This window comes from Meleagris gallopavo, chromosome 7 (genome assembly GCF_000146605.3).
Source record: "Meleagris gallopavo isolate NT-WF06-2002-E0010 breed Aviagen turkey brand Nicholas breeding stock chromosome 7, Turkey_5.1, whole genome shotgun sequence".
NCBI classification, from domain to species: Eukaryota; Metazoa; Chordata; class Aves; order Galliformes; family Phasianidae; genus Meleagris; species Meleagris gallopavo.
In genome coordinates, this window is record NC_015017.2 from 29,972,221 (window position 1) to 29,996,586 (window position 24,366).

At 43.2% G+C, this 24,366-nt stretch overlaps 1 protein-coding gene across 2 annotated transcripts in view; it reads left to right on the plus strand.

Annotated features, from left to right (window-relative positions):
• Positions 1–6: 6 nt before the first annotated feature.
• Positions 7–24,366, plus strand: part of EPC2 (enhancer of polycomb homolog 2) — a 40,928-nt gene continuing 16,568 nt past the window's right edge. Inside the window, exons 1-4 of one of the 2 annotated variants that reach the window (XM_010713988.2) lie at positions 7–178; positions 13,247–13,406; positions 21,219–21,364; positions 23,614–23,820. In XM_010713988.2, coding sequence (XP_010712290.1) covers positions 26–178; positions 13,247–13,406; positions 21,219–21,364; positions 23,614–23,820 — 666 coding nt within the window. In that variant the 5' untranslated portion in view covers positions 7–25. Of the gene's footprint in view, positions 179–12,425; positions 12,449–13,246; positions 13,407–21,218; positions 21,365–23,613; positions 23,821–24,366 lie in introns of those variants that run through there. The other variant, XM_019617304.2, reaches the window with a different exon arrangement.

The window sequence follows — 24,366 nt, forward strand, 5'->3', positions numbered from 1 at the left end:
GGGGTGTTATTGTGAGGGGGAGACAATGAGCAAACTCTCCTTCCGAGCCCGGGCGCTAGACGCCGCCAAACCGCTGCCCATCTACCGCGGCAAGGACATGCCCGACCTCAACGACTGCGTCTCCATCAACCGGGCTGTGCCGCAGATGCCCACGGGGATGGAGAAAGAGGAGGAATCGGTAAGGGAGCCGCGCAGGGGGGGCACCATTGTTTATCAGACACCCCCCTCCCCTCACGGGAAATAGGCCATCGGCATTCACCAAGCGCACTACGCACGCTCCCCACCGCGGCGCTGCACGGGTTTGACGGGGCGCTGCGCAAAGAGCGCAGCGTAAACTGCTGTCCGACGCCGTAAGCGGGCCCTGCTCCGCCATCTTCTTTGCGTCCCGACTCGCGAGTGTTTTGATTAGCGGGGGGAGGCCTTTACGCTAGCGTAAGAAGGAGGAAGGCGCAAGGCGCGTCTCTGAATGAGCGAGCGGGCGCAGCCGGCGTAGCGCGCTTCAGCCGCTTCCCTTGGGCGCGGGTTGCGGGTCAGGCGGCGCGTGTGACAGGCGGCGGCGTGCCGCTGCCGCGCGGTCGGCTTCGGGCTCGTCAGCGCCGGGGCTTTTCAAGCCGAGCGTCCCGTTAAGTCGGGTAAAGAGAAGCTTCAGTTCACTCTGCTGGGGGTTTTCGGTGACGAGCGGCAGCTGTCTGTCCCGCAGCTGTGCTCCGCGCCTCGCCGCCGGCATCTGTGCGGCGCTGTGTGGAGGCGCGGGACGGGGAGCAGCGGAGCGGTGCTGGCGGCGCGGAGCTCCTCGCAGCCCGGCTGGTGCCTCCGGTGTCAGACGTGGCTCGTTTGAAATGACCGCGTTGTTTTTGATTAAACGGTGTTTGGAGTAAGCTTGTTCGCCCTTCGGCTGCCAGGCTGCCCGTGGGCTGCCGAAGTGATGGTGAGGTTTGGGTTGGTTGCTGCTGTATGGATTTTAGTTTAGGTTGATCCTAAAGCATCCTCTCTTCTGTAAGGAGAGGTGTGCTAAATTCCGCCAGGCTGTAGGAATGGGGGTTGTGGAAGATTGAGGTTGGATGTCAGGGAGAAGTTCTTTCCTATGAGAGTGGTGAGGTGCTGGAACAGCTGCCCAGAGAGGCTGTGGATGCCCCATCCATCCCTGGAGGTGTTCAAGGCCAGGTTGGATGGGGCCCTGGGCAGCCTGGGCTGGTGTGAAATGGGGAGGTTGGTGGTCCTGTCTGTGGTCAGGGGTTGGAGCTTCATAATCCTTGAGGTCCCTTCCAACCCGGGCCGTTCTGTGGTTCTGTTTCTGCCCTGAAGTGTGGCTGTGTGGCGTTCTGTTCTGCAGGACTCGATGTGAAGCAGTCAGAGAAGCAGCAGAGAGGTGCAGTGTGAGATGCGTTCTCTGGGCACGGCGTTCAGCTGTGCCATTCATGGAGAGTTTGGGGTAGTGCTGTGTGCTGACTGCTCTGTTTGTGGGGTGGGTCTCAGCCCAGTGCTACACAAACAGTTCTCCGTGTAGAGTTCTGTGTTAGTGGAATGTAAGGCTTTTCCAGGTATAGGTGGCTATAGTTAAATGTATGAGAAGTTCACTCCAGACAGTTGTTTGTTTGTTGTTTTTTTTAATAGTAAATATTGCTGTTATTCATAGGGAGTTTTGGGGAAGAGAGCTGCTCACTTATTCTCTTCTGACATTTCTATTGCTCAGGGTCTCAGGGAATGGTTTTAAACTGAAACAGGGGAGGGTTAGGTTAGATATTAAGGGGAAGTTTTTCACCCAGGGGTACTGAAGCACTGGAACAGGTTGCCCAAGGAGGTCATGGATGCCCCGTCCCTGGAGGCCAGGGTGGATGTGGCTCTGGGCAGCCTGGTCTGCTGTTTGGTGACCCTGCACTTAGCAGGGGGTTGGAACTGGATGAGCATTGTGGTCCTTTTCAACCCAGGCCATTCTGTGATTCTTTTTGTATGCTCAGCCCTCTGCTGGGGCTGCTTCTGTGAGAGCTGTTGGGGCAGCTGGTGTTCAATCACACACACAGCTCAGTGATCTCAGAGCTGAGGGCTGCTTCAACTGACTATAACTGTATTTACAGATTTTCTAGACCTAAAGCTGCTTGATGTATCTGCCTTGTCTCTTACAGCCTTGTCTCTCTAGTAGAGGTGTATGATTTGCTCTGTTCATGATTGAGATTTTTGCATCAAAAGAAGCACTCTGGTTCACATCTTTTAATTTTTTTTGTGTGTGATTTCATTCTTAGTATCTTTAAAGTTGTACTATTATTTGGTGTGCCAGCTTAAAGCTGGCGGTGATTCATTGTTATCACTCATTTCTAAAACTCTTTCTGAAGTTATTTGGATAACGAATTAAAGCGGTGCAGAGTCGCTGTGGTTGCAGGCAAGGTGTTGGATCACACTGCTGGTTCTCACATCTGGAGTGTGGGTGTGAGCATCGTTATTGGACTTTTGTTTTGATCTGATCTTGATGAAAATCCCAGAATGATTTCCATGTAAGTATCTTAAAGATTTATGTGCGCTCGAAGCGTTTTACAAATCAGCAGCTCTTCTTGCTCACATGGAGGTTCCAGCTGTGAAGGCATTAGGCTTCTGGTATGTAGTATGTTTGTGTTAGTGAGTGTTTATCATTTATCCTGAATTAAACCTGAGTAGGAAAGCGTGGGGGTTCTCTAAGCTCATGCAAGAGGGAGCTCGTAATTAAGCAAAAGTAGGAAGCTGTCCTTTTGTGAGTTTCAGATACTGTGTGAGCATTTTGTATTGCTTTTCTGCTGATGAGTAAGAAATGAATCTCACGAATCCTTCCAACTAGAAGGGGGGAAAGTTGCAGAGTAGAGAAGTCCTTGTGTTATTTCTTACTGCCTAGCTATCTGTTTTGTGATTGAATGCATGGTAACAAAGAGCATTCTGACATCTTCTTGCAGAAGAATTCTTCTTAATGAGACACACATTCAGCCTGAAGTCTTTCAGAAGTGAATTTAACTTTGCTGGAGTTGTTTGGAAGTGGTGGCAGTTGATAGGAGTAGTAATGGAGGTAATTTATAGTAACTAGATTGCCTGGTACTTAGCACTCACCTCAAAATTCTGGTTTGAGCATTGCTCACTACAGCTGAGTTTGATACTGCACGGCAGAGCTGAGGGTGTCTGGGGGGAGGAAGTGCTGAAAGGCAAAGTAAGGACATGGCTTCAGGTTATTATAACGCTGACAGTGTGGATGAGAAGTGAATTTCACACTCAGTTTCTGTGTGATCGCCTCAGGATGCTCTTTTACTGATCATACACTTAATGCTCAATTTTGTGTATTTTTAAAGTAAATTTGAATACATTTCTTTTTTCTTCCTTTCCCTTCGTTCGTATTCTCTCCATCCCTTTGGTAACTCAGTTCCTATTGTAGCACTGGAAACTTGGGTTCGTCACCTGGCTTGCAGTGCTGCTGAAGCAGCTCACTCCTCCTCTGAAGACAGAAGCATTCATTTTACTCAAGTCACACTTTCTTGTATGGATACTTCTGCTGATATAGAGTAACACAGTGAACATTTTTGCTGATACAATGAATAGAGTTCAATCAGAAGCACTTGAAAATACGTGCATATAGACCAGAAGGGATCATTAATTTTATGGCTGTGCTTGCTTTTTAAAGCAAGAAAAAAGGAAGCTGTGCACCCATCCTGCATTTGCATTTCAGTTTGTGCATCCTTGTGCCCATGGAGTTCTCCTGATTTCTGTTTAGTAGATGAATTTATAGTTGCTTTGTAATATTTCTGTAGAGGGGCTTCGTGCTGTGTATGTGAACATAAACACAGGGATGTTAGTTGCAGGCTTCAGGAATGCTCTGCTTTTGGCCTTCCTATCTATTGTTGAAATCTTACGTGCTTTACAGATCGTGCCCTTTTTTGTTCATCGCGTTTATAAGGAGATGAATGAGGTTATTTATTACAAATAACCATCAGCATAAAAGTAAGTGGCCTCGTTTGGTACCTGTTCCTTGAAGTTGTGCTTCCACTTGCCTTCTGCAATGAAATCGGAGAGTTTGGAGGTGTGTGCAACAGTTCCTCTGCTACTGCTTGTGTTTTCTGGTGGTGCTCCAGGTGTGCTTTGACACGGTTACTGGGAAGCATGCTGCTTTTACAGCTGAGTTTGTGTATGGAAGTGCTGCAGGTGATTGCTTTCAGAGTGTAAATAGATAGCTTTAGCTATCACTTAGCAAATTTATACTGAACAATGTGTGTTAACCTGTGAGTACCTTAAACAGTTAGCTTCAGTTTGTCAGAGGGAGGCCAGCTTCTGTTGTTTGCTGTGCTACCAACCTGTTTGGCTTCTAGGAAAATGCTTCAAGAAGAGCAGTCAAGTAATGAAGTGTTGATCAGAAATTGTTACCTGGTGATATCTGAGACATGCAGGCTTGAGGAGCACTAGAAAACTAGGTGGATAAGTACATTAATGAACATTACATGAGAAAAGTAGTTAACTTAGATTGGAGAAAAAGAATGCTTAGTTATTTCACAATTAAACTTGTGAAACTCTGATATCCTAACTGCATATCATCTCTGCCTTCCCGTTGCATCTAGAGGAGAGCTTTGCAGTCTGTTTGCTCTTCCATCAAAGTGCTCAGTCTTTCATCATAAATCTTCTTACTCAGATTTGAGTGGAGATGCCAGCAGTTCTGTTTTCAAGCTGCTGCAGCTGTACCTTTTCCCAGATAAAGTGACAGGCAGGTTTTTTTTTTATTCATTCCTTAGCCAGTATGTTGTGGAGCAGATATCCTGTGACGTGCACTGTGCTGCTTAATGATCAGAGTGGTCTGGTAGGAAGTGTGCATCTCCCACTGAAGGATCTGGATGAGGGAAAAAAAGGGACCTTTGGCCTTCCCAAGCAGGTATGCAGTTTCAGGGATGAGAACATTCTTAGTTTAAAATAATAATAATAAAGTTAATGACAAATCTTATACACACACACACATATATATAATTTTATTTATATTTTTAAACAGAGAAATTGGTGAACTTTTTGGTAGTTCTAACTGTTCATAAAGAGCAGTCAGCACCTCTTTTGTCTAGTTTATTAGTTAAGGTAGGTTAGAAGATGAATTTCACTTTCCTAATGCTGAATTTAAAACAGCAAATGTTATGAGATAACGAGATCTTTGCAGATACCATCATTCCATGCCCCCATTGTGTATGCTAGGACAGGTGGGACCTGTGCATAAGTGACTCCATGTGTGGACAGAACTTATTCCAAACTTGAGGTCTGTGTGTGGGGTGTGTGCTCATAACCTGCAGTCGAACCCTTCACATTGCTTGTGAGGGCTGTGTAAAATAAGGAAGATACCAGGAACCTCTGGCTAACGTGGGGGGTAAACAAAGGAGAGCTGAAGTCCAAACCACACAGGTATTCTGGAAAACAAACAGAAAATCCTGAGAAGGTTTTTCCAAAAGTCTAAGCACAGCAAACCCAGGAGATTGCGTTTCCCCACAAAGCAAAGACAGCAGACTTCCTTGGGGAAGGAAGAAATGGGCTTTGTGTGGTTCACACCAAAGGCTGATGTGCAGGTGGGACAGCATTATTCCCAGTGTAAGTTAACTTCTCAGTTTGAGTTCAGCACCTTTATGTGTTTACTTATTTACTTGTCTTTGTGTTTATTAGGGGGCTGATGGGATTACCAGAGTGTTTGGTGGTAGGTAGCATAACACCGTGTTCTAATCCTTGCAGGTTTTGTTTTAAGTTCTGTTCTCTTTGTAAAGCTTTCCTGTCTTCAGGTCTTGCATGTTTCTCCCCCCATTAAAGCCCATTGAGTCAAACAGTGCCATTCCTTGCAGGTGCACTTTCCAGCTCAGTTTCCCAGCCATTATTTCAGTTTTCAGCTGTCACTTTCTGCCCCTGCCTCCAGTGCTTTTACCTGCAAAATACTTCTGTGGCCAACAGTATCTTCCTTTCAGTCTGCGACTTCTACTTTTTAATGACCTGTTTGGTCATTTCAGCCTTAGTGCTCTCTAGGCTGGCTTTTGTTAACTGTGGTTGGGAAGGAAAATCCCTGCTGATGGGCTCGGAGCCCGTCTGAGCAGTCAGTTCCCTGTGACCTGTTGAACTCAGCTTTTCGTTTGCTCTGGGTGTAATTATGTGGCTGAAAGTAAACAATGCAAAGATTTGCCCTTAAAACTCATCATCAGTTTATTAGGGCTTATCACATTAACACCTATCAGCTAGCCTGTGACAACTGCTTCAAGTATAAGCTTAGTCTGTGACAAATGTCAAGTGATTTATCTTTCCGTGTGCTTTCAAGATACAGCTGAGCCTGTCTAACTGCAGCCTGCAGACAGTAGGTATCCTGCATCTCCCTGCTGCCTGATGCTTGTTTTCCTGCTTCCTCGGGCTTCTCTGAGAGCTGAGCCCCATCCTGCTGCCTAGCTGCCAAAACCAAGTGCTGTGTGCTCTTAGGGGAAGTGGTGGGAGCAGGTGGGATAGCAGGCTTGGGAGCAGAGGAGCATGAGGCTGTTTTCCTGAGGTTAAATGGGTTCAGCTCTATCTTAACACCGCACTCCTAATTTAGATTAAGTTGTGTTTTGGCTGCAGGGTGCAGACCTTAATGCCAGTCCACAAAATGTGCCTGAACTCATTTGGGTGTCAGGCTAGGAGCCGGTGGGATCTGGGGAGCTGGCTGTTCACACTGCAGCTTTGCACAGGGCTCTGCCTTGCAGGTAGGGCACTGCATGGGAGGGCTCATGAGGAGGCTTTGCAGTTGAGGCTGTGCTCTGTAATATCTTTAATGTAGGTGGGGTATTTTTCCCCTTTTTTTTTAGTCTTAAGGGAAAGAAATAATTGGGGCAGCTGCAGAGGAGGTGTGATTTTGTGTTGCTCCTGTTTGGCAAAATTCAGCAGTAGTCAGGTCCGTGCAATTTCCGTGTCAATTGACATTAGTTGAGATGTCCTGTTTGAATAATTCAAATCAACAAGCATTAAATCTGCTTGTATTAATCTTGTTTTTAATTTTTTTTTTTTCACAAGAGATCATTTTGATTGCTGCTGAACATTCAGGAGGTTATTTGGAATTTATTTTGCCAGCAAAGCTAATACACCATGCCTCAGTTTTACTTTGAGCAGTTCTGTGCCTTGGTGTATTGATCAGATTCTGACTTCACCATTTCTAGAGATAAGCCTCACGAAAGCACTGTGTTACTTAACTGTAATTTTGTTTAGGTGAGATGAAAGCTATTGTTAATGAAGACCAATTGCAGAAGTGATATTTGTGTAACAAGTGGAGGAAATCAAAACTCAATTATTGCTCTTAAAGGAAGTGAGAAAAGGGGGGGGAAAGACCTCATTTCTTCCTTCTCTGGTGTGCTCCACACCTCCCCAATCCACCTACTTCAGCAGTGGTTTTCTTTGTGTGTTCTCACATCTGTGTCATCTGAAATCCCAAGGAGTCAGGGCTTGCATGGTTGCCTTGGGAGGCCGTCCTCCCCTTTGTTACATGTCAGTTCCCTGACACTTCTTATCTCTGAAGGATTGTTCCCTTCCTTTTATCTCATCACATCCCCCTGTGACACAAAGTCGGCGTATTTATAAGTGTCTTCTGCCCCTTTTCCCTGGTTGGTTTCTGCTGTTACATTTTAATTTGTCATTTGGTTATCTCAACATTCTACCATTTCTGTTGTTGAGGCTCACACTTCTTGTCTGCCAAACCACCTTGAATTGCATAACAGAGGCAATTTATGCCTGAAAGGCTCCTGTTGATGGTTCGTATATAGAAGGAATTTATTTCTGGGAAAAAACGATGCAAGTTAGAGAACTAAACACGGAGCTTGGTGAGAGAGAGAGAGAGAGAGCAAGTAAGCATCTACTTCTTGAATGCGGAAATGGGATCTGAAACATTCCAGGTAATTGCATCTCTGAAGAAGATAAAATTGCTTTTGTACCCAAGCTCCTGGTAGCTCATTTGCTAGGACAGTGAGCTCTCTTGACATGAAGAACGGTTTTATTTTTTTAATGCATGTCTGTCATGTAAGCAGCAGTAAGCATTCCTACCTCTTGATCTCCTGCTTGAGAACAAGGAGAGTTCATTGTGAAATCTCAATCTTATAAAATACTATTGCAGGACAATCTCATTAAAAAATTAAGGATAACACGTAGGTGTTCACCTCTGCATCTCTGATTGTCTGACTTGGGCAATTAAGTTACACTGTGGAAGCACTCTTTCAAGAAAATAACAGTAATTCCTTGGATGCAATTTGTTTGCAATTTTTTTTCTGTTCATGTTATACCTGCTATGTGCTGAGCGATACAAACGTGTCACGAGCTGCTAAGTGAATACACTTACTGAATGTTAAGCTGTTTATAACAGTTCTCTCTAAAAGGGATGCAATGGCACCTGGAAACAAATTGCTCCTTTTTCCTTCCTTCTTTCCTGTTCTTTTTTTTTCCCCTTCCTGTTCTTTTTTTTTCCCCTTCCTGTTCTTTTTTTTTCCCCTTCCTGTTCTTTTTTTTCCCCTTCCTGTTCTTTTTTTTCCCCTTCCTGTTCTTTTTTTTCCCCTTCCTTCCAGCGCCTTTGTAGACCCATATATCTAGATTCCAAGCATTGTCCAAGGAAGTTGAGCTCACTCAGGTATTTTTCATGGCCCTTGTGTTGTATCATTTCAGCCTCCATCAGCATTTTTGAGGTGGTTTTCAGGTGCTTTGTCCCTAAGGTGCACATGGAAAGAGAGCAGCTCATCTTTGGCTTCCAGATGTCACTGCTGTTGCTTCATGACACTGTGGGTCATGAAGCTGGAGAAGGAGCTTTTGAGCTGGAGAAGGGAAGAAAATGACAGACAAGTGTTGTTAATTCTTTTTTTCTTTTTATTGGTCCTTTATTAACATGGGACAAAAAATAGAATGCCTTCTAAGTAGGTAAATAATAAAAATCTTACCAGATCTTACCCATTGTGAGGATTTCTGTGGATCTGTGGGGTGAAGCCATGCAGTGTGGTTCACATTACTGCCCTCCTTCACTGGGCTGTGTGTAGCAGCAGCCTGCTAGTAGTATGTTTTTGTTGTTGTTGTTGTTTTTTCCTGTAGACATAATTTGGCAGTGAGGAAGGCAAAATGGCATGGGGAGTGGAGAATGATTGTTGTGAAAGAAAAAGGGGGGCAGTTTGCATTGGGAAAACACGACCTGGCCAGCAGAGAACTTAAATGGTTTTGTGAGCCCTTTCCACCTGCAAGCAGGGAGCACCACGCTGTCTTCTGCTGGCTTTTTGGAGCTGCTTTCCACAGACAGCCAGAAACCCTGCATGGAAACTGGGGAAGGAGTTTTGATCCTATGAAGCATCCTGCTTTGTGTACAGGGTTTGGATGCACCATGTAAGCTCTGTCTGCCTGGCTCTCCGCATTGCTTTGTAACAGAGAGAACCTTTTGAGGGAACCATGACCTGAGGAAACAGCACAGATGACTGAACAGATTCTGTTGGATCAGGACCAAAAAAAACCCAAGCAACAACTTTATATGCTAATTCACTGAAGTATTTGCTTTTCAAAATAAATTAGAAATGAAGCTATGAGTTTCTCTAAGATACTCATTGCTGTCTCAAGGGTGAAAATTGCTGTGGTGTTTTCATGCTGGGTATGTGACTGTTTCAGGTAACTGCTTTCCTTCCCAGGGCAGAAGAAGGGGAAGGAAAAAAAGGTCTGTAGGCACCCTGGCTTTTTTGGGTGTCCACCTGCTCCTCAGTGCTGAGGAGTAAAGGAGTCAGTGCCTGTGGTTGCTGAGGTAGGGCTGTCACTTACAGCAGGGCTGCACTTTGGTTAGCATAGCCTTTGAGCTTCAGATCACTGCTCTTTAGGTGCTGCTTACAGATGTTTCTGAAACTTTTTGTTGGAACTGTGGTTGAGACTTTGCAAGGTGAGCCTGCTCATCTCATACCAAAACTTCTGTTTCTGAATGCATACGTTAAATATAAAAATGCTAACTGATAGCAATTCCTTATTTGCATCTGGTGTTGGGCAAATCAACTAGCTAGACTTTGGTAAGGTTTACTCATGCTGCTTTTGTTTGTTTTAATTCCTTTTTTGGTTGGAGGTAGAAGGGAAGGTGGCTCTAGGTTAGCAGAGGAGGAACCCATTCAGAGCTGAACCTGTTACCACATTCACTTTCCTTTGCCATTGTGCTTACAGTTACAATGGGCTGCAATAGAGTCAGAGCCATTTGCTTTAAAAGAATTGATGCTAACAGCTAGGCTGGGGTGTGTTTTATTCCTCTTATGTCTTGGTAACATTTCTTTCCTTAAAATCAACTGTCTTCAAAATACCTCATGTGAGTGGTGTGACCTGAAGCTCTGTAGTACTGCAGCATGCTATGCCAGGTTTGCCTTTCTGCCTTGTGGGGTAGGTACAGATGTAAGCAGGTGTGATTGTCGGATTAAATATGTATATACAAGCTCAAAAAGAACAGTAAAAAATGGGACAAGTAGTTTAAAGGTGATGACATAGCTTTTGCTTGGAAGTGCTTGGTTGTTGCCTGTGAGGTGTAGTTGAAGGGATGAAGAAGGGACGAGGTGTATTGTTTCTCCCAGGGAACTGTGTCCAATAAGGAGCTGCTTTTTGCAGTTTCATAATGAAGGCAAAGATCAGCTTTTCAATGTGAGGATGGTGTTTAACCACAGGGATATTCATACACGCTTACCCAGAAAATTAGAGCATTTATTTAAAGTATGATGAAGCTATTTCAGGGGGAGTGCTGTGGGAAACAGTCATGTGAACTTAAAGGGTAAAGGACTTTTTGACAGATGTTCCTTTTAATCCCCACGGCAGCAGGTTCTGTATTTCCTCTCATGCTCACTCTGTGTGCGAGAGCCTTGCATCTCCCCTGCTGCAGAGCCAGGTACAGGTGGTGATTTTCTTTCAAGAGAAAAAGAAAAGTAGGCAAAAGAGTGCACCGTGTGCTGGTTGCTAAATGCATTGTTAGTCCTTGAAGACTGTCTTTGGGTTGAGTCAAGCCATTTAATTAGACTAATTTATTTATATATCGAACAGAACAGTTTCTGGGGCTGGAATTTGTATTTTCCTTAACTTCACGTTCAGTAGTAAGTTATTTCATTTCTAATTGCAAAAATGATACACTCTACCTGTTTTTTTGGAAGCTCTACTGATTGAGTGACAGTAGTGCTTCCAGAGCTCTTTGTTTGAAGGCTGTGTCATGCTTGAAGGCACTGTATAGTGAAGTGAACGCTGACACCTATTTTCAGCCTTTCCTTGGGAACTCCCTGCACACCTACCAGCAGTGTTATGGAAACTGAGACTGGAATTACTCATCTGTGCTGTTCAGTGGGCCATGGAGCAGCTCGCGGAGCCTCAGCACGCTTTGAGTTTTGGTTGCTGTGTGCCCTGCTTTCCATGGAAGTGAATCCTTATTTACTCATCTGCTCGTTCATTACCGGAGGCAGCAGTTGCACAGACAGCCTCCATGTGCCCTTCCTGCCAGCACTGAGCTGTGCGGTTAGCAGGCGACTCCAGGGATGCCCACAGAAAACAGCTCAGTAATGAAACAAATTTTATTTCAGCTGAATTACCTGCTCAGCACTGTGAAGCTCTCCCAGACAGCTTCGTGGTGGAATGACAGATTTATTCAGCGTGTTTTAACTCCAGCACATCACGCCAGATATGTGATCACACTCCGGTCTTAATTCTGATAGCATTCACTTGGGAGCCCGATGGTTTGGTTTAATGTTGCTTCGTCTGCTACGGGAGATTCCCAAAGTTGCTCTTCCAGTCACTGATTTGTTATACTTTAACTTTGCAGAAATTGCATTATTTTCATTTCTGCAGTGTCTTAATATTTAAGAAGGTGTAATTCATTTAAAAAGTCATCAGCATATTTTTAAGGATTGGTTTTTGTTCAGTGCTCTTCTTGTAAATAATGCTCTGCTGAATTAAAGAGGAAGAAGTCCTGTTCTCGAGAGGGTTTCCCAGACGTGGTGCAGAGTCTGCACTTGAGGTGCTGAAGCTTGGGCTGCTCAGCTGGGGATGTGCCCCATCTGTGAGGCAGGGTGGTCCCTGCAGCTGCGGGTGAGGAGGGTACCCTCAGGGAACCAAAAAGAGAGCACCAAAGGCTTTATTGCTGTTTATGAGGGTGGATAGTAATAGGACAAGGAGGAATGGTTTTAAACTGAGACAGGGGAGGTTTAGGTTGGATATTAGGGGGAAGTTTTTCACCCAGAGGGTGGTGAGGCACTGGAACAGGTTGCCCAAGGAGGCTGTGGATGCCCCATCCCTGCAGGCATTCAAGGCCAGGCTGGATGTGGCTCTGGGCAGCCTGGGCTGCTGGTTGGCGACCTGCACACAGCAGGGGGTTGGAACTGGATGAGCACTGTGGTCCTTTGCAACCCAGGCCATTCTGTGACTCTATGCTTATTCTGCTCCTAGCAACAAGCTGCATGGGAATGACTAGAAGATAACCTGAAGCTCCTGCAGCAGACACAGCAAGGTTGTGTAGGTTGGGGAGAGCTGAGCTTTAGTGTGGTTTTCTGAGTTGATTTTCTGCTATGCCATCTTTTCTCTCAAATTTTGGAGCTGAAAGTGAGAGCACTGCTGTCCAGGAAGACTGAGGAAGTGGAGAAGGAAACTTGCAGGCTCCTGGCTCCTTGAGAGAACAGTCACTAAGCTGCAAGGTTTTCACCTGAAATGATTCCATGGCAGTTCTGTTTTCTGTCCTGTGAGAATGAAGTGATTCCTGTTAAGGGAGTCCATGCTTTTAAGTGGTACACTTTGAGGATGCTTTGTCACTTAACTGTCTGAACTTCTAAAGAAACAAGCTGCTAGGAACTGCTGGGGAAATTGGAATGAGGAAATTAGCTGTTCTTTTGATGTGAAACTGTTTGTAATAATGCTTTAAAGGACTTAATGTATATGCTAACTGGTCTTACATACATTTTCTACGTGGTAACTTTTAATGAGTTAGGGAATCGGAACTGGTATAAACCAAACAGGTGCTTTGTGTCGTTGGAGTGACTTTTTCACAGTCTGCTAGGAGGTCTGTGCTTTGTCTGAGCAGTTATCTGTTCAGAGCTCTAAGATCTGTTAGGAACCTCATGGCTCCCAAGTGATGGAGAACCCATCTCTTGTCACTAACCTGAAAGCAAACGTCCTGCTGTCCTCTAAAATACAGGGAAGCCTGACTCTCTTATCTGGGATTTGCGTACAAATCTGGGAAAACAGTAGGAGAGTAGGATGACTGTCTTTGTAAATACTTCTGTGAATAAACTCTTCACTTTCTGTCTTGCAGGAACATCACTTGCAACGGGCTATCTCTGCACAACAAGTTTTCAGAGAAAAGAAAGAGAGCATGGTTATCCCAGTTCCTGAAGCAGAGAGTAATGTGAACTATTACAATCGTTTGTATAAAGGAGAATTTAAGCAACCAAAGCAGTTCATTCACATTCAACGTAAGTTTTTGAATGTTGGTTTTGTGGTTTTTCCTTTAATTCAAATTAAGTAATCTTCATACAAGCTCAGGGACAGTGTTACCGCAATATTCAGTAACTGAGAGAACTCAGAAATCCAGGGGGGATCTGTGTATGTAAATTCCAGTTTATCTTGTAAATTTCTGGGAGAATTTGAGGATAAAGGTGAGGTTTTTCCTACTGTATTTCTTTATGGGCTCTGTACTGATCTGTATGTTGATGTATGGTAACTGGCAAGCCTTGTTTTCTGTCAATCCAAAAATTGATTCAAAACTCTTGAATTCAGAAGCTCAGTATAAATGGAGATGAAATAAATAGAGGAGGTTTTGTAAGGAAGTCAGCCTTGATTCTACTGGTTGCAACAAAGTTCTGGAAGGTTTGTTTTCGGTTAGGCTAGCGGTGATGTTCAGGCTGTTTGCTGTAGTAGATGTGACTTTTCCACTGCTGGGTGTAGCAGGAGTTTTTGTGTTTTCCTCTTTTTTTGCTAAAGCGTTTTCCTTTCTGTAGGGAATTGGGTCTCAAAAGATCTAAAGACTTAATTAATTAATCATAGTTGTCTCTGGATGTTCAGTTGACAAGCATTTATGTTTCAGTAGCTTAGTTGTTCCTTGGCAGGCAGTCATGTTTGTCCTTTGCAGCTCGTCATTCCAGGGGGTAGTTTTGTGGCTTGGACTTCCCTCGGAGTTAATCTCTGTAGCACACCCTCAGATGCAGTTATTGCAGTGATTTATCGCTCTGTATGGTGGAGCACAAGTTCAGCGCTGAGTTTCTGCAGAGAGAACTTCTCTTATCACCAGTTCATGTTTTTGTTTCATTGTTACATTGGAGAGACTATTGACAGAGGTGTGCTGGAGTATCTAGAAAAGGAAGTACACTCATCTTGTTGTTCTGGGTTTTGTGCAGACACAGTGCTGGAAGTGTTCATGAGCTGTTCATCATGTTTTTTAGCTGTCTCCAAGAAGAGGCTGTTATCTGTAAGGAGATTGGAGCAGAGAAAGCATTTTATGCTTGTCTGCCTTCTGCTGTTCTTACAGGTGCAACGGAGCTTGAAGTCAGGCAAAGATACTTAAGCCCAAACATTGATATCTACTGAAGATCCTTAGATAATTTCTCACTAGCATGGTGAAGTCCCCTGTTTTTCCCAAGTGTTTACAAAGTAGAAGATTTTTGGAAACAATATGCTCAAGATCCCCTATGATATAATGGTGGTAATGTAAGACGTGAGTTAAAGGAGATGGAGTGTTTCTCTTTTTTTAGTTGAAGAAACAAACCTGCAAGCAAGGCAGGTTGTCTAAACTGAAACAAAGCTGCGTTTCTTTGGACATTGCCAGAAATGCTGATAATACTGCTAACAAACAGGATTAGAAGTGTTAAATATATATCATGTCAGAGTGTGCTTTGTCTTGTTAAGACTTAATCTTTCTGGGGACGTAGTAGAAGGTATTAAAGCTGAAAATAAACATCAGATAATGCTTTAGGATAGTTTTCCAATGTAGCCTGGTTGCAGTAGGTGTGATACAAAGCTGCTTTATGCTTGGCTTGTGGTCACTGTTTAGCAGTTGTTCTAATGCTGAAAGCAGGAAGAGGAATGGTACATCCTTTGGCCATGGAAGCTACACAAATCATCAGATGACAAGAGGCTATGTACTTCATCCCATATTTGTAGTTATTATTAAAAATTATGAATAACCTTAAATAATTTTGCAGCTCATCTTATAGATGAGGACGTTAATCTTCACTAGAATAATTTTTTTATGTGTACCCCTAGTTCAAACTAGAGGAAAGTTTCTTTCTTACCGAGACACACAGACATACACAAAAAATATCCACTACCAACAATAAAAAAACAACCCAGAGGGGGTCCTACAGCTGATACTATCGCATGTAAGTTATGTTTTAAAATCTTTTTGTAAATAGAGTAATAAAAACCATCTAATGCTTTACTGTAGGTAATGTAGCCAGATATTTTCAAATGCAATTTCGAATACTCTTTGTTACGTTGTATGAGGTGCAGCCTAGTTACTCTGTTAAAATAAAAAATAAAAATTAAAAAAAAAAGTGTGTATTTCTCATAGTTTAGAGTTGCTTTTTAAAAAAAAAAATTAATTACACATTCCACATTTTAGGGACTGCAGCCCAACATGTAAAGTGGGTATTTGCGTGGTACCTGCCTGCAGAGCTGTGTGTTGCAGGTGGGGAGCACTGGAAGCTCTAGTTCATTCCAGTGTTACAGACAGGCCTGCTGTTGAGGTGGTGGTTTGCTGCTTTGTTAACTACTTTGGATATAATTACCATGATGTGGTTCTTTATTTGCATTTGGTCAGCACAGATGTGTTTGCTGCCAACAGGATCAGTGCTGCTCTTCTGTTCTTAATGCCAGCACCCTCCTTGTAGCAGCTGTGCTCTGGGGGAGCTAACCCAGGAGCAGATCTGGCAGTAGGCTTATCTTTGGTTTGCTTTGGTTAGGTGGACTTGTGGGTTTCTCATGTCTCTGGCTTGGCTCAGCATGTGGTTGGTGAGGTTGGTGCAAGGAATGTGAAGGAACTCATGGCTGCTGGGGAGGAAAGCTGGTGGAAGCGCTTGGTTTAGTTGCAACTCACACCTAGGTCAGCTTAATGACTGCTGAACCACAGCCTTAATTTTCTTAAGTAAACTGAATTAGATAATTTAGCTACACTAACCCCTATTTTATGTAATTTAACTTCTAAACAAATTGCATTTCCATAGTTTAAAATGAGCTTAGTATGTAGAGGAGCTCAAGTAAATAAAAGCCAATCCCTCTGTGAAAGTTACTGTCATCAGGAGTGGTTGCAGTGGCAAAGGGTGTAAACTAGGATGGTAGTTTTGCAACAGCAATTAGCAAGCCAACAAGTTCTGAATGTTTATTTGAGGTAAGGCTTAGTGATAGGATCATGAAGGCCCTTCAGTGCAGTGTATAAACATGCAGTGCGGGGAGGGACAGATGCTTTGGAGTAGGAAAATAACATTCATTTCTCAGCCACAAGAATCTCTCAAGAACTACCAGGAAAAAAGGGTTGTAGAAAGTTGGCTCGTAACTGTGAACTGTCACATTGGTTGGTTCTAAAATGCCAGCCACTAGCAGGGTGTCTGAAATACTGTGCTTGCTGGGACTGAGGCTAGTTCTCCACAAACTTCTGTAGGCATTAATGAGCAGCTGCATCTGTTGCTATGGCAGGTGCAGAAATGCAGAGTGATGAGTGACCACATTGGGCAACTCAACACCTGTGTATTGAGGGTAGCTCCAGGTTGAAACAGGCTTTTCCTGGAACCAATGCAGTGTGCTCTGTGCTTGGAAAAAGCAAAAATAAGGAGTAAGGATGTCACTAAGTGTGTTTGAAAGAGCAGCAGTGGGCAGACTTGAGGGAGAGAGGGTGCTTCTGTGAGCATCCCAGAGCTGTGGCAAGCTAGCTGGGGGTTAATTAACTCCTTGTGATTGCATGCAGCAGCTGAAGAGTGATAATCATACATTCTGTTGGAATGCAGTTGTTATTTCCATTGCCTCAGCATCATTAACCTGTGGCCTCCATGTAACCTCCCTTTCGTTTCAACTAAGCTGTGTTGGTAAGCACAGGTCATGATAAACAGTGTGAGAAGCAGTGCCTGATGAAGAAGAGTATTGGTAGAACGTATGAAAGGCAGTGTGTGTGGCACGGGCTACTGCTGCTCTGACATTACCCATATGCTTTTGTGGAGCAAAATGAGACTAGATTTATTCACTGCTCCTGACAAGTGCATATTGGATACCTTTTATCTTCTGTATCTTGTCATTTTGATTATGTCAGAATATTTTTGTGGAGATTATGGTGTAGAGCTTTGCTTTTGTGGGATTTTTAATGATTATTTCTTGTTTTCCAGCACTTAGTTTTTTTTTTTTAATCCATCAGGTCTCAGAAATGAGTGCTGAGATTTTATCAGCAAATTATTTGTGAAGTTAGGTGGATTTGACATGTTATTTCACCAGTGGTTGCACAGCTGATGAGCCAGTGTAACAGCCAAAGGAGGAGGGTCTGATTTTCCTCCTTCTGCACTTCTGGTTGCTTCACGTGCCTCCAGCTGGTCCTGCTTATTGCTGGATACATCTACAAATGGGTTCAGCTCACTCCCTTAGCAGAAAGCCATTCACATCTCCCAGAGCTGAACACGTCTGCCAAGTGATTGGGACATGCATGGCTCAGGAATTTCCAGCAACTCTTTCTTTCCTCAGTGAGGAAATGAGGGCAGGTTTACAAGCAGTGTTCCCAACTTACAGGTGAACAGCATCTCTCTGTCACAATTCTCCCCATGCTCACTGATGCTCTGGTTTAAGAAAAAAGTTGACTTACCATTTTGTTTACAAGGAATTACTGGCTTGTCTACTGACAGGTAATGGGCTGGGCGTTTTTGTGCCTTAGGGTAAACAAGCAGTGCCTCTTCTGGGCTCTCATGGGTTTCTGGGCCTTCTGAGATAATCTGTGGAAACATGGGTCAACACAGCTTGTAAAGCATAGACCTGCTGTAGTGCTTGGAGAGCCCTCACAAAGCACAGATATCCTCTCTGGAAAACTTGGGCCATCTCTCTTAAGTGGGATTGCTTGAGTGTGGTTTTTATGCTGCACATTAGGATTGAGTTTGTTTTGTAGGCTCAGGGGAACTTTTGCAGTTTTCTTTTTGGAGAAAGCAGCAAGTTGAGGCCATCAAAGTCCAGAGTGGAGTGCAGGGGGAGTGCGGTATGGGGCATCGATGGCAGGGGGAGCATCAGCTGCCAGGGCAGGACTCCTGGAACTCAGTGAAGAGCGGGGGGGGTGGGTCGTATGCCCTATAGAATCACAGAATGGCCTGAGTTGGAAGGGACATCAAGGATCATGAATCTCCAACCCTCTGCCACAGGCAGGGCCACCAACCTCCTTATTTAATACTAGACCAGGACAGAATAGTGACACAGTGACAGTGGAATGTGCCTTTGTACCATGTGATGGCCACTTCACTGAATTAACGCTATTAATAGTCCAATTAAAACATAGTTGTACTGCAGTAGTAGTAATATTATTTTCTTGGAATATATTTTTAGAGTGTGTTTACAGTATGTGTTGAGCCAGAGAAGTCTTCTGATGAAGTGCTACTCAGAATTAGTACAGTGAAGGGAGGTAGCAGTTGACAGCTGAAAGCAGTAAGGGATTGCTGCCTGGCACTTCTGACATGTTGTATCTGAGCGTGAGTCCATCTTCAGCTTTTGTGCAAGACTAATAAATTGTTTTACATGCTGGCAGTGGTTAAAGCTAAGTCATTGCATGGGAGTAGAGAAGGAGCACTCTTGGGCTGGTCTGTGTAGAAGGAATATGTTACTGTGTAGTAGTTACTGTCTGTACCATATGAACATGGAACCATGAATGCTCTGACTTGCTTTGAAGCTATTTTTTAGCATTATTCTCATGGTTCTGCTGTTACCTGCATCGCCTCAAATTGCACCCGGAAGCTTGGGTGCAGAGTTCCTCAAAGCTGTTGCTGAGATACAGCCGTGACTTAAGAAGAAGGAGATAAGATGGGGCTTTGGTTTGTTGTCTAATACACACAGAATATATGTCCATAAAGCTTCAATGCTGTTAATACAGTAATTTGTTGGTTGAATTATTTGGAGTGTTGTAGTTAGTATTTCACCTGTCAGAATTTGGATATGAAACTTTAATTGCACCTAATAAGATCTATTGTTGTTCAGGATTTTCTCATGTTCTTTGTGAAATGTCTGCTATGATAGCTGAATGATACTTCTGCTTTTCTTAGGACCAGAAACGTTGCCTAACTGTGGAGAATGAATAGGGTGATCTGTAATAAAAAGAGGAGTCTTGCTGTAAGGTCAGGAGCACACTGTTTGTAGAATACAGAAAGATTCGTGTTCTTATTTAGCAGAGGGTTGTTAGAGTTAGGGAGTATGGTTAGGTTGGACTTGATAATCTTCAGGGTCTCTTCCAACCTGAGCAATTCTATGATTCTGTGTATCTAGAATTGAGTTGGTTTTGGAGAAAAAGCAATACCTGACTTCCCATCAGTATTTGTCTAGCATTCACAAGGGCAGCTCGTGCCCAACCAATCTGGTGGCCTTCTGTGCTGCAGTGATGGCATCAGTGGACCAAGGAAGGGCAAATAATATCATCTAACTGGACTTGTGCAACATTGTGGATATGATCCTGTACCATACTCTTATCCCTAAATTGAAGAGAGATGAATTTGAAGGGTGGATTGTTCAGTGGATAAAGAATGAGCTGGATGGCTGTAGCTGGAGGGTTGTTGTCAGTGGCTCTATGTCCAGGTGCAGGCTGGTAACAAGTGATGTCCCCCAGGGGTCCATCTTGGGCCCTGTGCTCTTCAATGTCTGTAAGTGACTTGGACTATAAGATTTGAGTGTACCCTCAGCAGTTTGCTGATGACACCAAGTTGAGTGGCGCAGTCAATACAATAGAAAGAAGGGATGCCATTCAGAGAGACCTGGACAGGCTTGAAATGTGGGCCCATGAGAACCTAATGGGGTTCAATAAGGCCAAGTGTGGGGTGTTGCACTTGGGTTGGGGCAATTCTACGTATGAATACAGACTGGGAGATGAGCTCCTAGAGAACAGCTCTACAGAGAAAGACTTAGGGGTCCTGATGGATGAAAAGTGGCACGAGCCAGCGGTGTGCACTTGCAGCCTGGAAGGCCAACAGTAACCTGGGCTGCGTCAACAGAGGGGTTGCAGTGGGGTGAGGGAGGAGATTGTCCCCCTCTACTCTGCCCTTATGAGGCCCTATCTAGAGTGTGGGGTCCCTAGCACAAGAAGGATGCAGAGCTCTTGCAGTAGGTCCAGAGGAGGGCCATGAAGATGATCAGAGAGCTGGAGCACCTCTCCAGTGATGCAAAGTTGAGGGAGCTGGGCTTGTTTAAGTTGCAGAACAGAAGGCTGTGGGAAGACCTCATTGTGACCTTCCAGTACCAGAAAGGAGCTTACAGGCAGGAGGAGCACCGACTTTCTATACAGGTAGATAGCAATAGAATGAGGGGGAATGGATTGAAACTGAAAGAGGGGAGGTTTAGGTTAGATGTTAGGGAAAAATTCTTCACTCAGAGGGTGGTGGGGTGCTGGCACAGGCTGCCCAGAGAGGCTGTGGGTGCCCCATCCATGGAGGCACTCAGGGCCAGGCTGGATGGGCTCCTGGGCAGTCTAATTTAGTGGTTGGCAGTCCTGACACAGCAGGGACTTGGAACTAGATGATATCTGAGATTCCTTTTAAACCCCAGCCATTCTATGATTTTACACAGTGTTGTATTTGAAACAAGTTTACTTTATTAAATATTTTAGTAACGTTATTTAGTTGAGTTGCTTTAAAGTGGGCAATGAATTGTATTGGAACTTAAATACTTTTCTGTAAGTATGAGATTTGACTAAAAATGATCTTAATTGTTAAGGAGCTTACTGTAGAGGAGTTGCATTATAATATCACTAAAAAGCATTTTTGCTTTTATTTTGCAAAGAGATATTAAAATTTGTATGCTCCTATGATAGTTTTTGTAAGAAAACAACCTTTATTTTCTTTCTGCCTTTCAAACCACATAAAAAGAGAACAAGACTTGCCCTTACATAGGAAGACAAAGACAAGAAACTTCTAAATACTATTCTAATGCTTTTATGGGGGCGCACTTCTAGCAAAAAGAGAGAAGTGTCATGGTGGAGATCTGCTAATTTGATTGATGATGTTTTTTATTTCTGACTATTGGATGCATGCTTCTGTATTCACTTGTTTTGTGCCTGTGTGTTTTTGTTTCAGCCTTTAATCTGGACAATGAACAGCCAGATTATGATATGGACTCTGAGGATGAAACCTTATTGAACAGACTAAATCGGAAGATGGAAATCAAGCCACTGCAGTTTGAAATAATGATTGACAGACTTGAAAAAGCCAGTTCTAGTCAGGTATTTTGCTATGTTAAGAAATGGCTAAAGTATTCTCACCTGTGAGTTTTCTGGCTGAGTGGTTCTCATTCATTTTTCAATTTTATTTATTTGCTGCTAACTGGAGAAGTATGCTTGTGTGACTGCAAGCATACAGAAACTGCACTGCTGTCACTTATTGTCACTGTTGGTAGCAGGAAAATAGGGGGAGGGAAGGAGTTGTGGGGGGGTGTGTGTGTGTGTGTGGTGGCAATAGGAGGAGATGGTTTTAAATTCTAATTCCCATCCATGATATATTAGAAGGGGACAACTGAAAGTATCTGCTTTCACCTATATTGGCATGAAAGAAGCTGACAGTGGTTGGTAGGTGTACACATATGAGCATATCAGAATCCAAATCCTTTTTTTTTTTTTTTGCTTGGCACAGTGGGCATTGTCTTCAGTTTGAAGGTTAGAAGCACAGACAGTGAAGCAAAACCTTTGTTGAGACTGGACCCTTGTGGTATAAAATGCAGTGATGTAAGAAAGGAAGCTATGCTCTAGGAGCAAGCATGAATTGCCAATTATTTTATCACAAGGAGGCTAATATTTTAGTAGTTAAGTTCTTGAGGTGTTCCAGGAGACCACTGTGTGGAGAAGGGTCTTTAAAGCCAAAACATGGCTCAAAAACTACATGAGAAGGACCAGGTTCTGACAGGTAAGCTTGAAATAGTAAGTTATTTCTCAGCAAGATGGGCATTATGAAGGAGTGAAACATCTACTGCAGGATTTGTAGCTCTGCCACAGTTGCTTAACCTGATGTAGTTTGGAGTTACATTGTAAGAGGCAAGATCTGGTGTTCTCTGCCTCTTTTGGAGAGCTCAGTGAGGGCTGGGTAAAGAGATGTTACTGTGTGAAGAAGATGGGATGTGAAGAAAAAATTGTCAAATACACTGAATGATGCATGTTGAGTATGTGGCACTTGGATCGTTTAGAGTTTGCTGTTGATACCTCTGTCCTGGCTTTCAGTTAAAGCAACTGCTTACACTTTTCATGTTTTCTCCTTATGTTGCTTTCGTTATTGACTGCTTGAGTAATGAAGTTAAATTCAAGAACCGGAAGACTGGTTTGATTAACCAGACTGATGTCTGTTCTCATTAGGACAGATGCAGGATTGCTGTAACACTGCATGTTGTCATAAGTACAGGGGATTAGGTGCCTCCTTTTCTCTCACCCACCTCCATAAGCAGGTCCTTTTTTTTAGTTCTATTTCTGCTATAGATTGGGTTTTGTTTTAATCTGGCTACAACTACTACTTCCATAGAAGCAGTGGTTAGACTTAGGATGTCCTTATTTTTCTTAAATGTATTGTTTCTTTTTCTGATGATCTTAATATAGAGATAGGGTTTAACATAGTTTGAAATACTGTTTGCAAAACTGCAAGTTGAAATTCAAATTTATTTTTTGTATTCTTCATACTATGGTGAAGGTGAAGTTCTGTCAGGCTTCTTTTAAGTAATCTCTATTATTTTCTATTATTTAATTAATTAGTTTAAGATCTGAATGTGTTAAACTCGTGTGTTGGTTACTCAGTGGTTACTTTTACATTTACTAGATATGATTTCAATATAGAAATATAACATGACAAGAATGTAATTATTTAATTAACCTGTGTTTTAACTGCCTCCCACTGAAATAACTTGTGTAAGAAATGAATGTCTGTGTATCCCTGGGTTGTGATAAATATGGAAGGTCATTGTCCTTTTCTGTCACAGAGTAAACATTATTTTGGGGAAAGATATGGTAGCAATTTGCTTTAGAACATATTTTGATTTCACTGAAGGGGTCTTTATTGTATACAGTATCAAACTGCAAGCAATCAGATGTTAATAATGTCTCACCAGTAAGAATTTTCCCCTTTATTTAGGAAAAAGAAAGAAAAGTCAGTGATTAGTCTTCAGATTATGATTTGATAGTAAGTAATTTAAGCCCTGTGCTTGTAATGATATCAGAAGTGATTGAGTATTTTCATGAAGAGTAGATGAAGTTGTAGATTTGTGAAAGGGTTCTGAGAGCTGATCGTGCTGATCCAGAAAAATCAGGGACTGTTTGTTTAAGTTAGGACAGTCAATTGGTGGCTTAAATATTTGGATTTAGATGAGTACTCTTTTCTGCCTTGTGCTAGAAAAGGATCAAGTTTATTTAGAAAGTGTGCAAGGCATTTGAACATGCAGAGACTTTCTCCTTGCTTTACCCCATCTCAACTGAGCCCTTCACGTTTTCTCTTTCAGCTCGTTACACTTCAGGAAGCTAAATTGCTGCTAAATGAGGATGACTACCTTATTAAGGCTGTATATGACTACTGGGTAAGAAAGCGTAAGAATTGCAGAGGGCCGTCCCTCATCCCCCAGATCAAACAGGAAAAGAGGGATGGCTCCACCAACAACGACCCTTATGTTGCCTTTCGGAGGAGGACTGAGAAGATGCAGACAAGAAAGGTAACTTGCCATTTTCAATCCTACATGGCTAGGAGCCATTTTGATTTCTTTCCAGCAGAATCAGTGCGATGCTATCTGCAGTTATTGATACAATTGTTTGTCTGTATCAATAGTTGCAATATTGGAGGACCCACCTCAGTTTCAAATCTGTTAAATGATGTAGTCAGTTTGTAATGTGTCCATTTTCTGTGTCTATCTACAATGTGACAATTTCCTGGGAGGCTGGAAGTCCAAGGGTAATTTATAGGCTTGCATGTTGCTTCGGTGGAAGAGGGGAAATCTCTCATGCATTTACCATCTAGTAAATAATTCAGGTTCTGTAGCATTATCTAGGAGGCCTGATATAGAATGCTGAATAATTACAGACGTGTATGTAGATGCACACAACCTTATCGTGTGCAGAAACAAGGTTAAAGAAAACCTTTAGACACAAAGTCCTGAATTCCTCCTTCTGACGAGCTGCCCCTGGGCTGGGATGCAATCTGAGTATGAGAGAACATGGGGACAATGACTGAAGAGTTCCTTTTCAACTTAAAAGATTTTCTT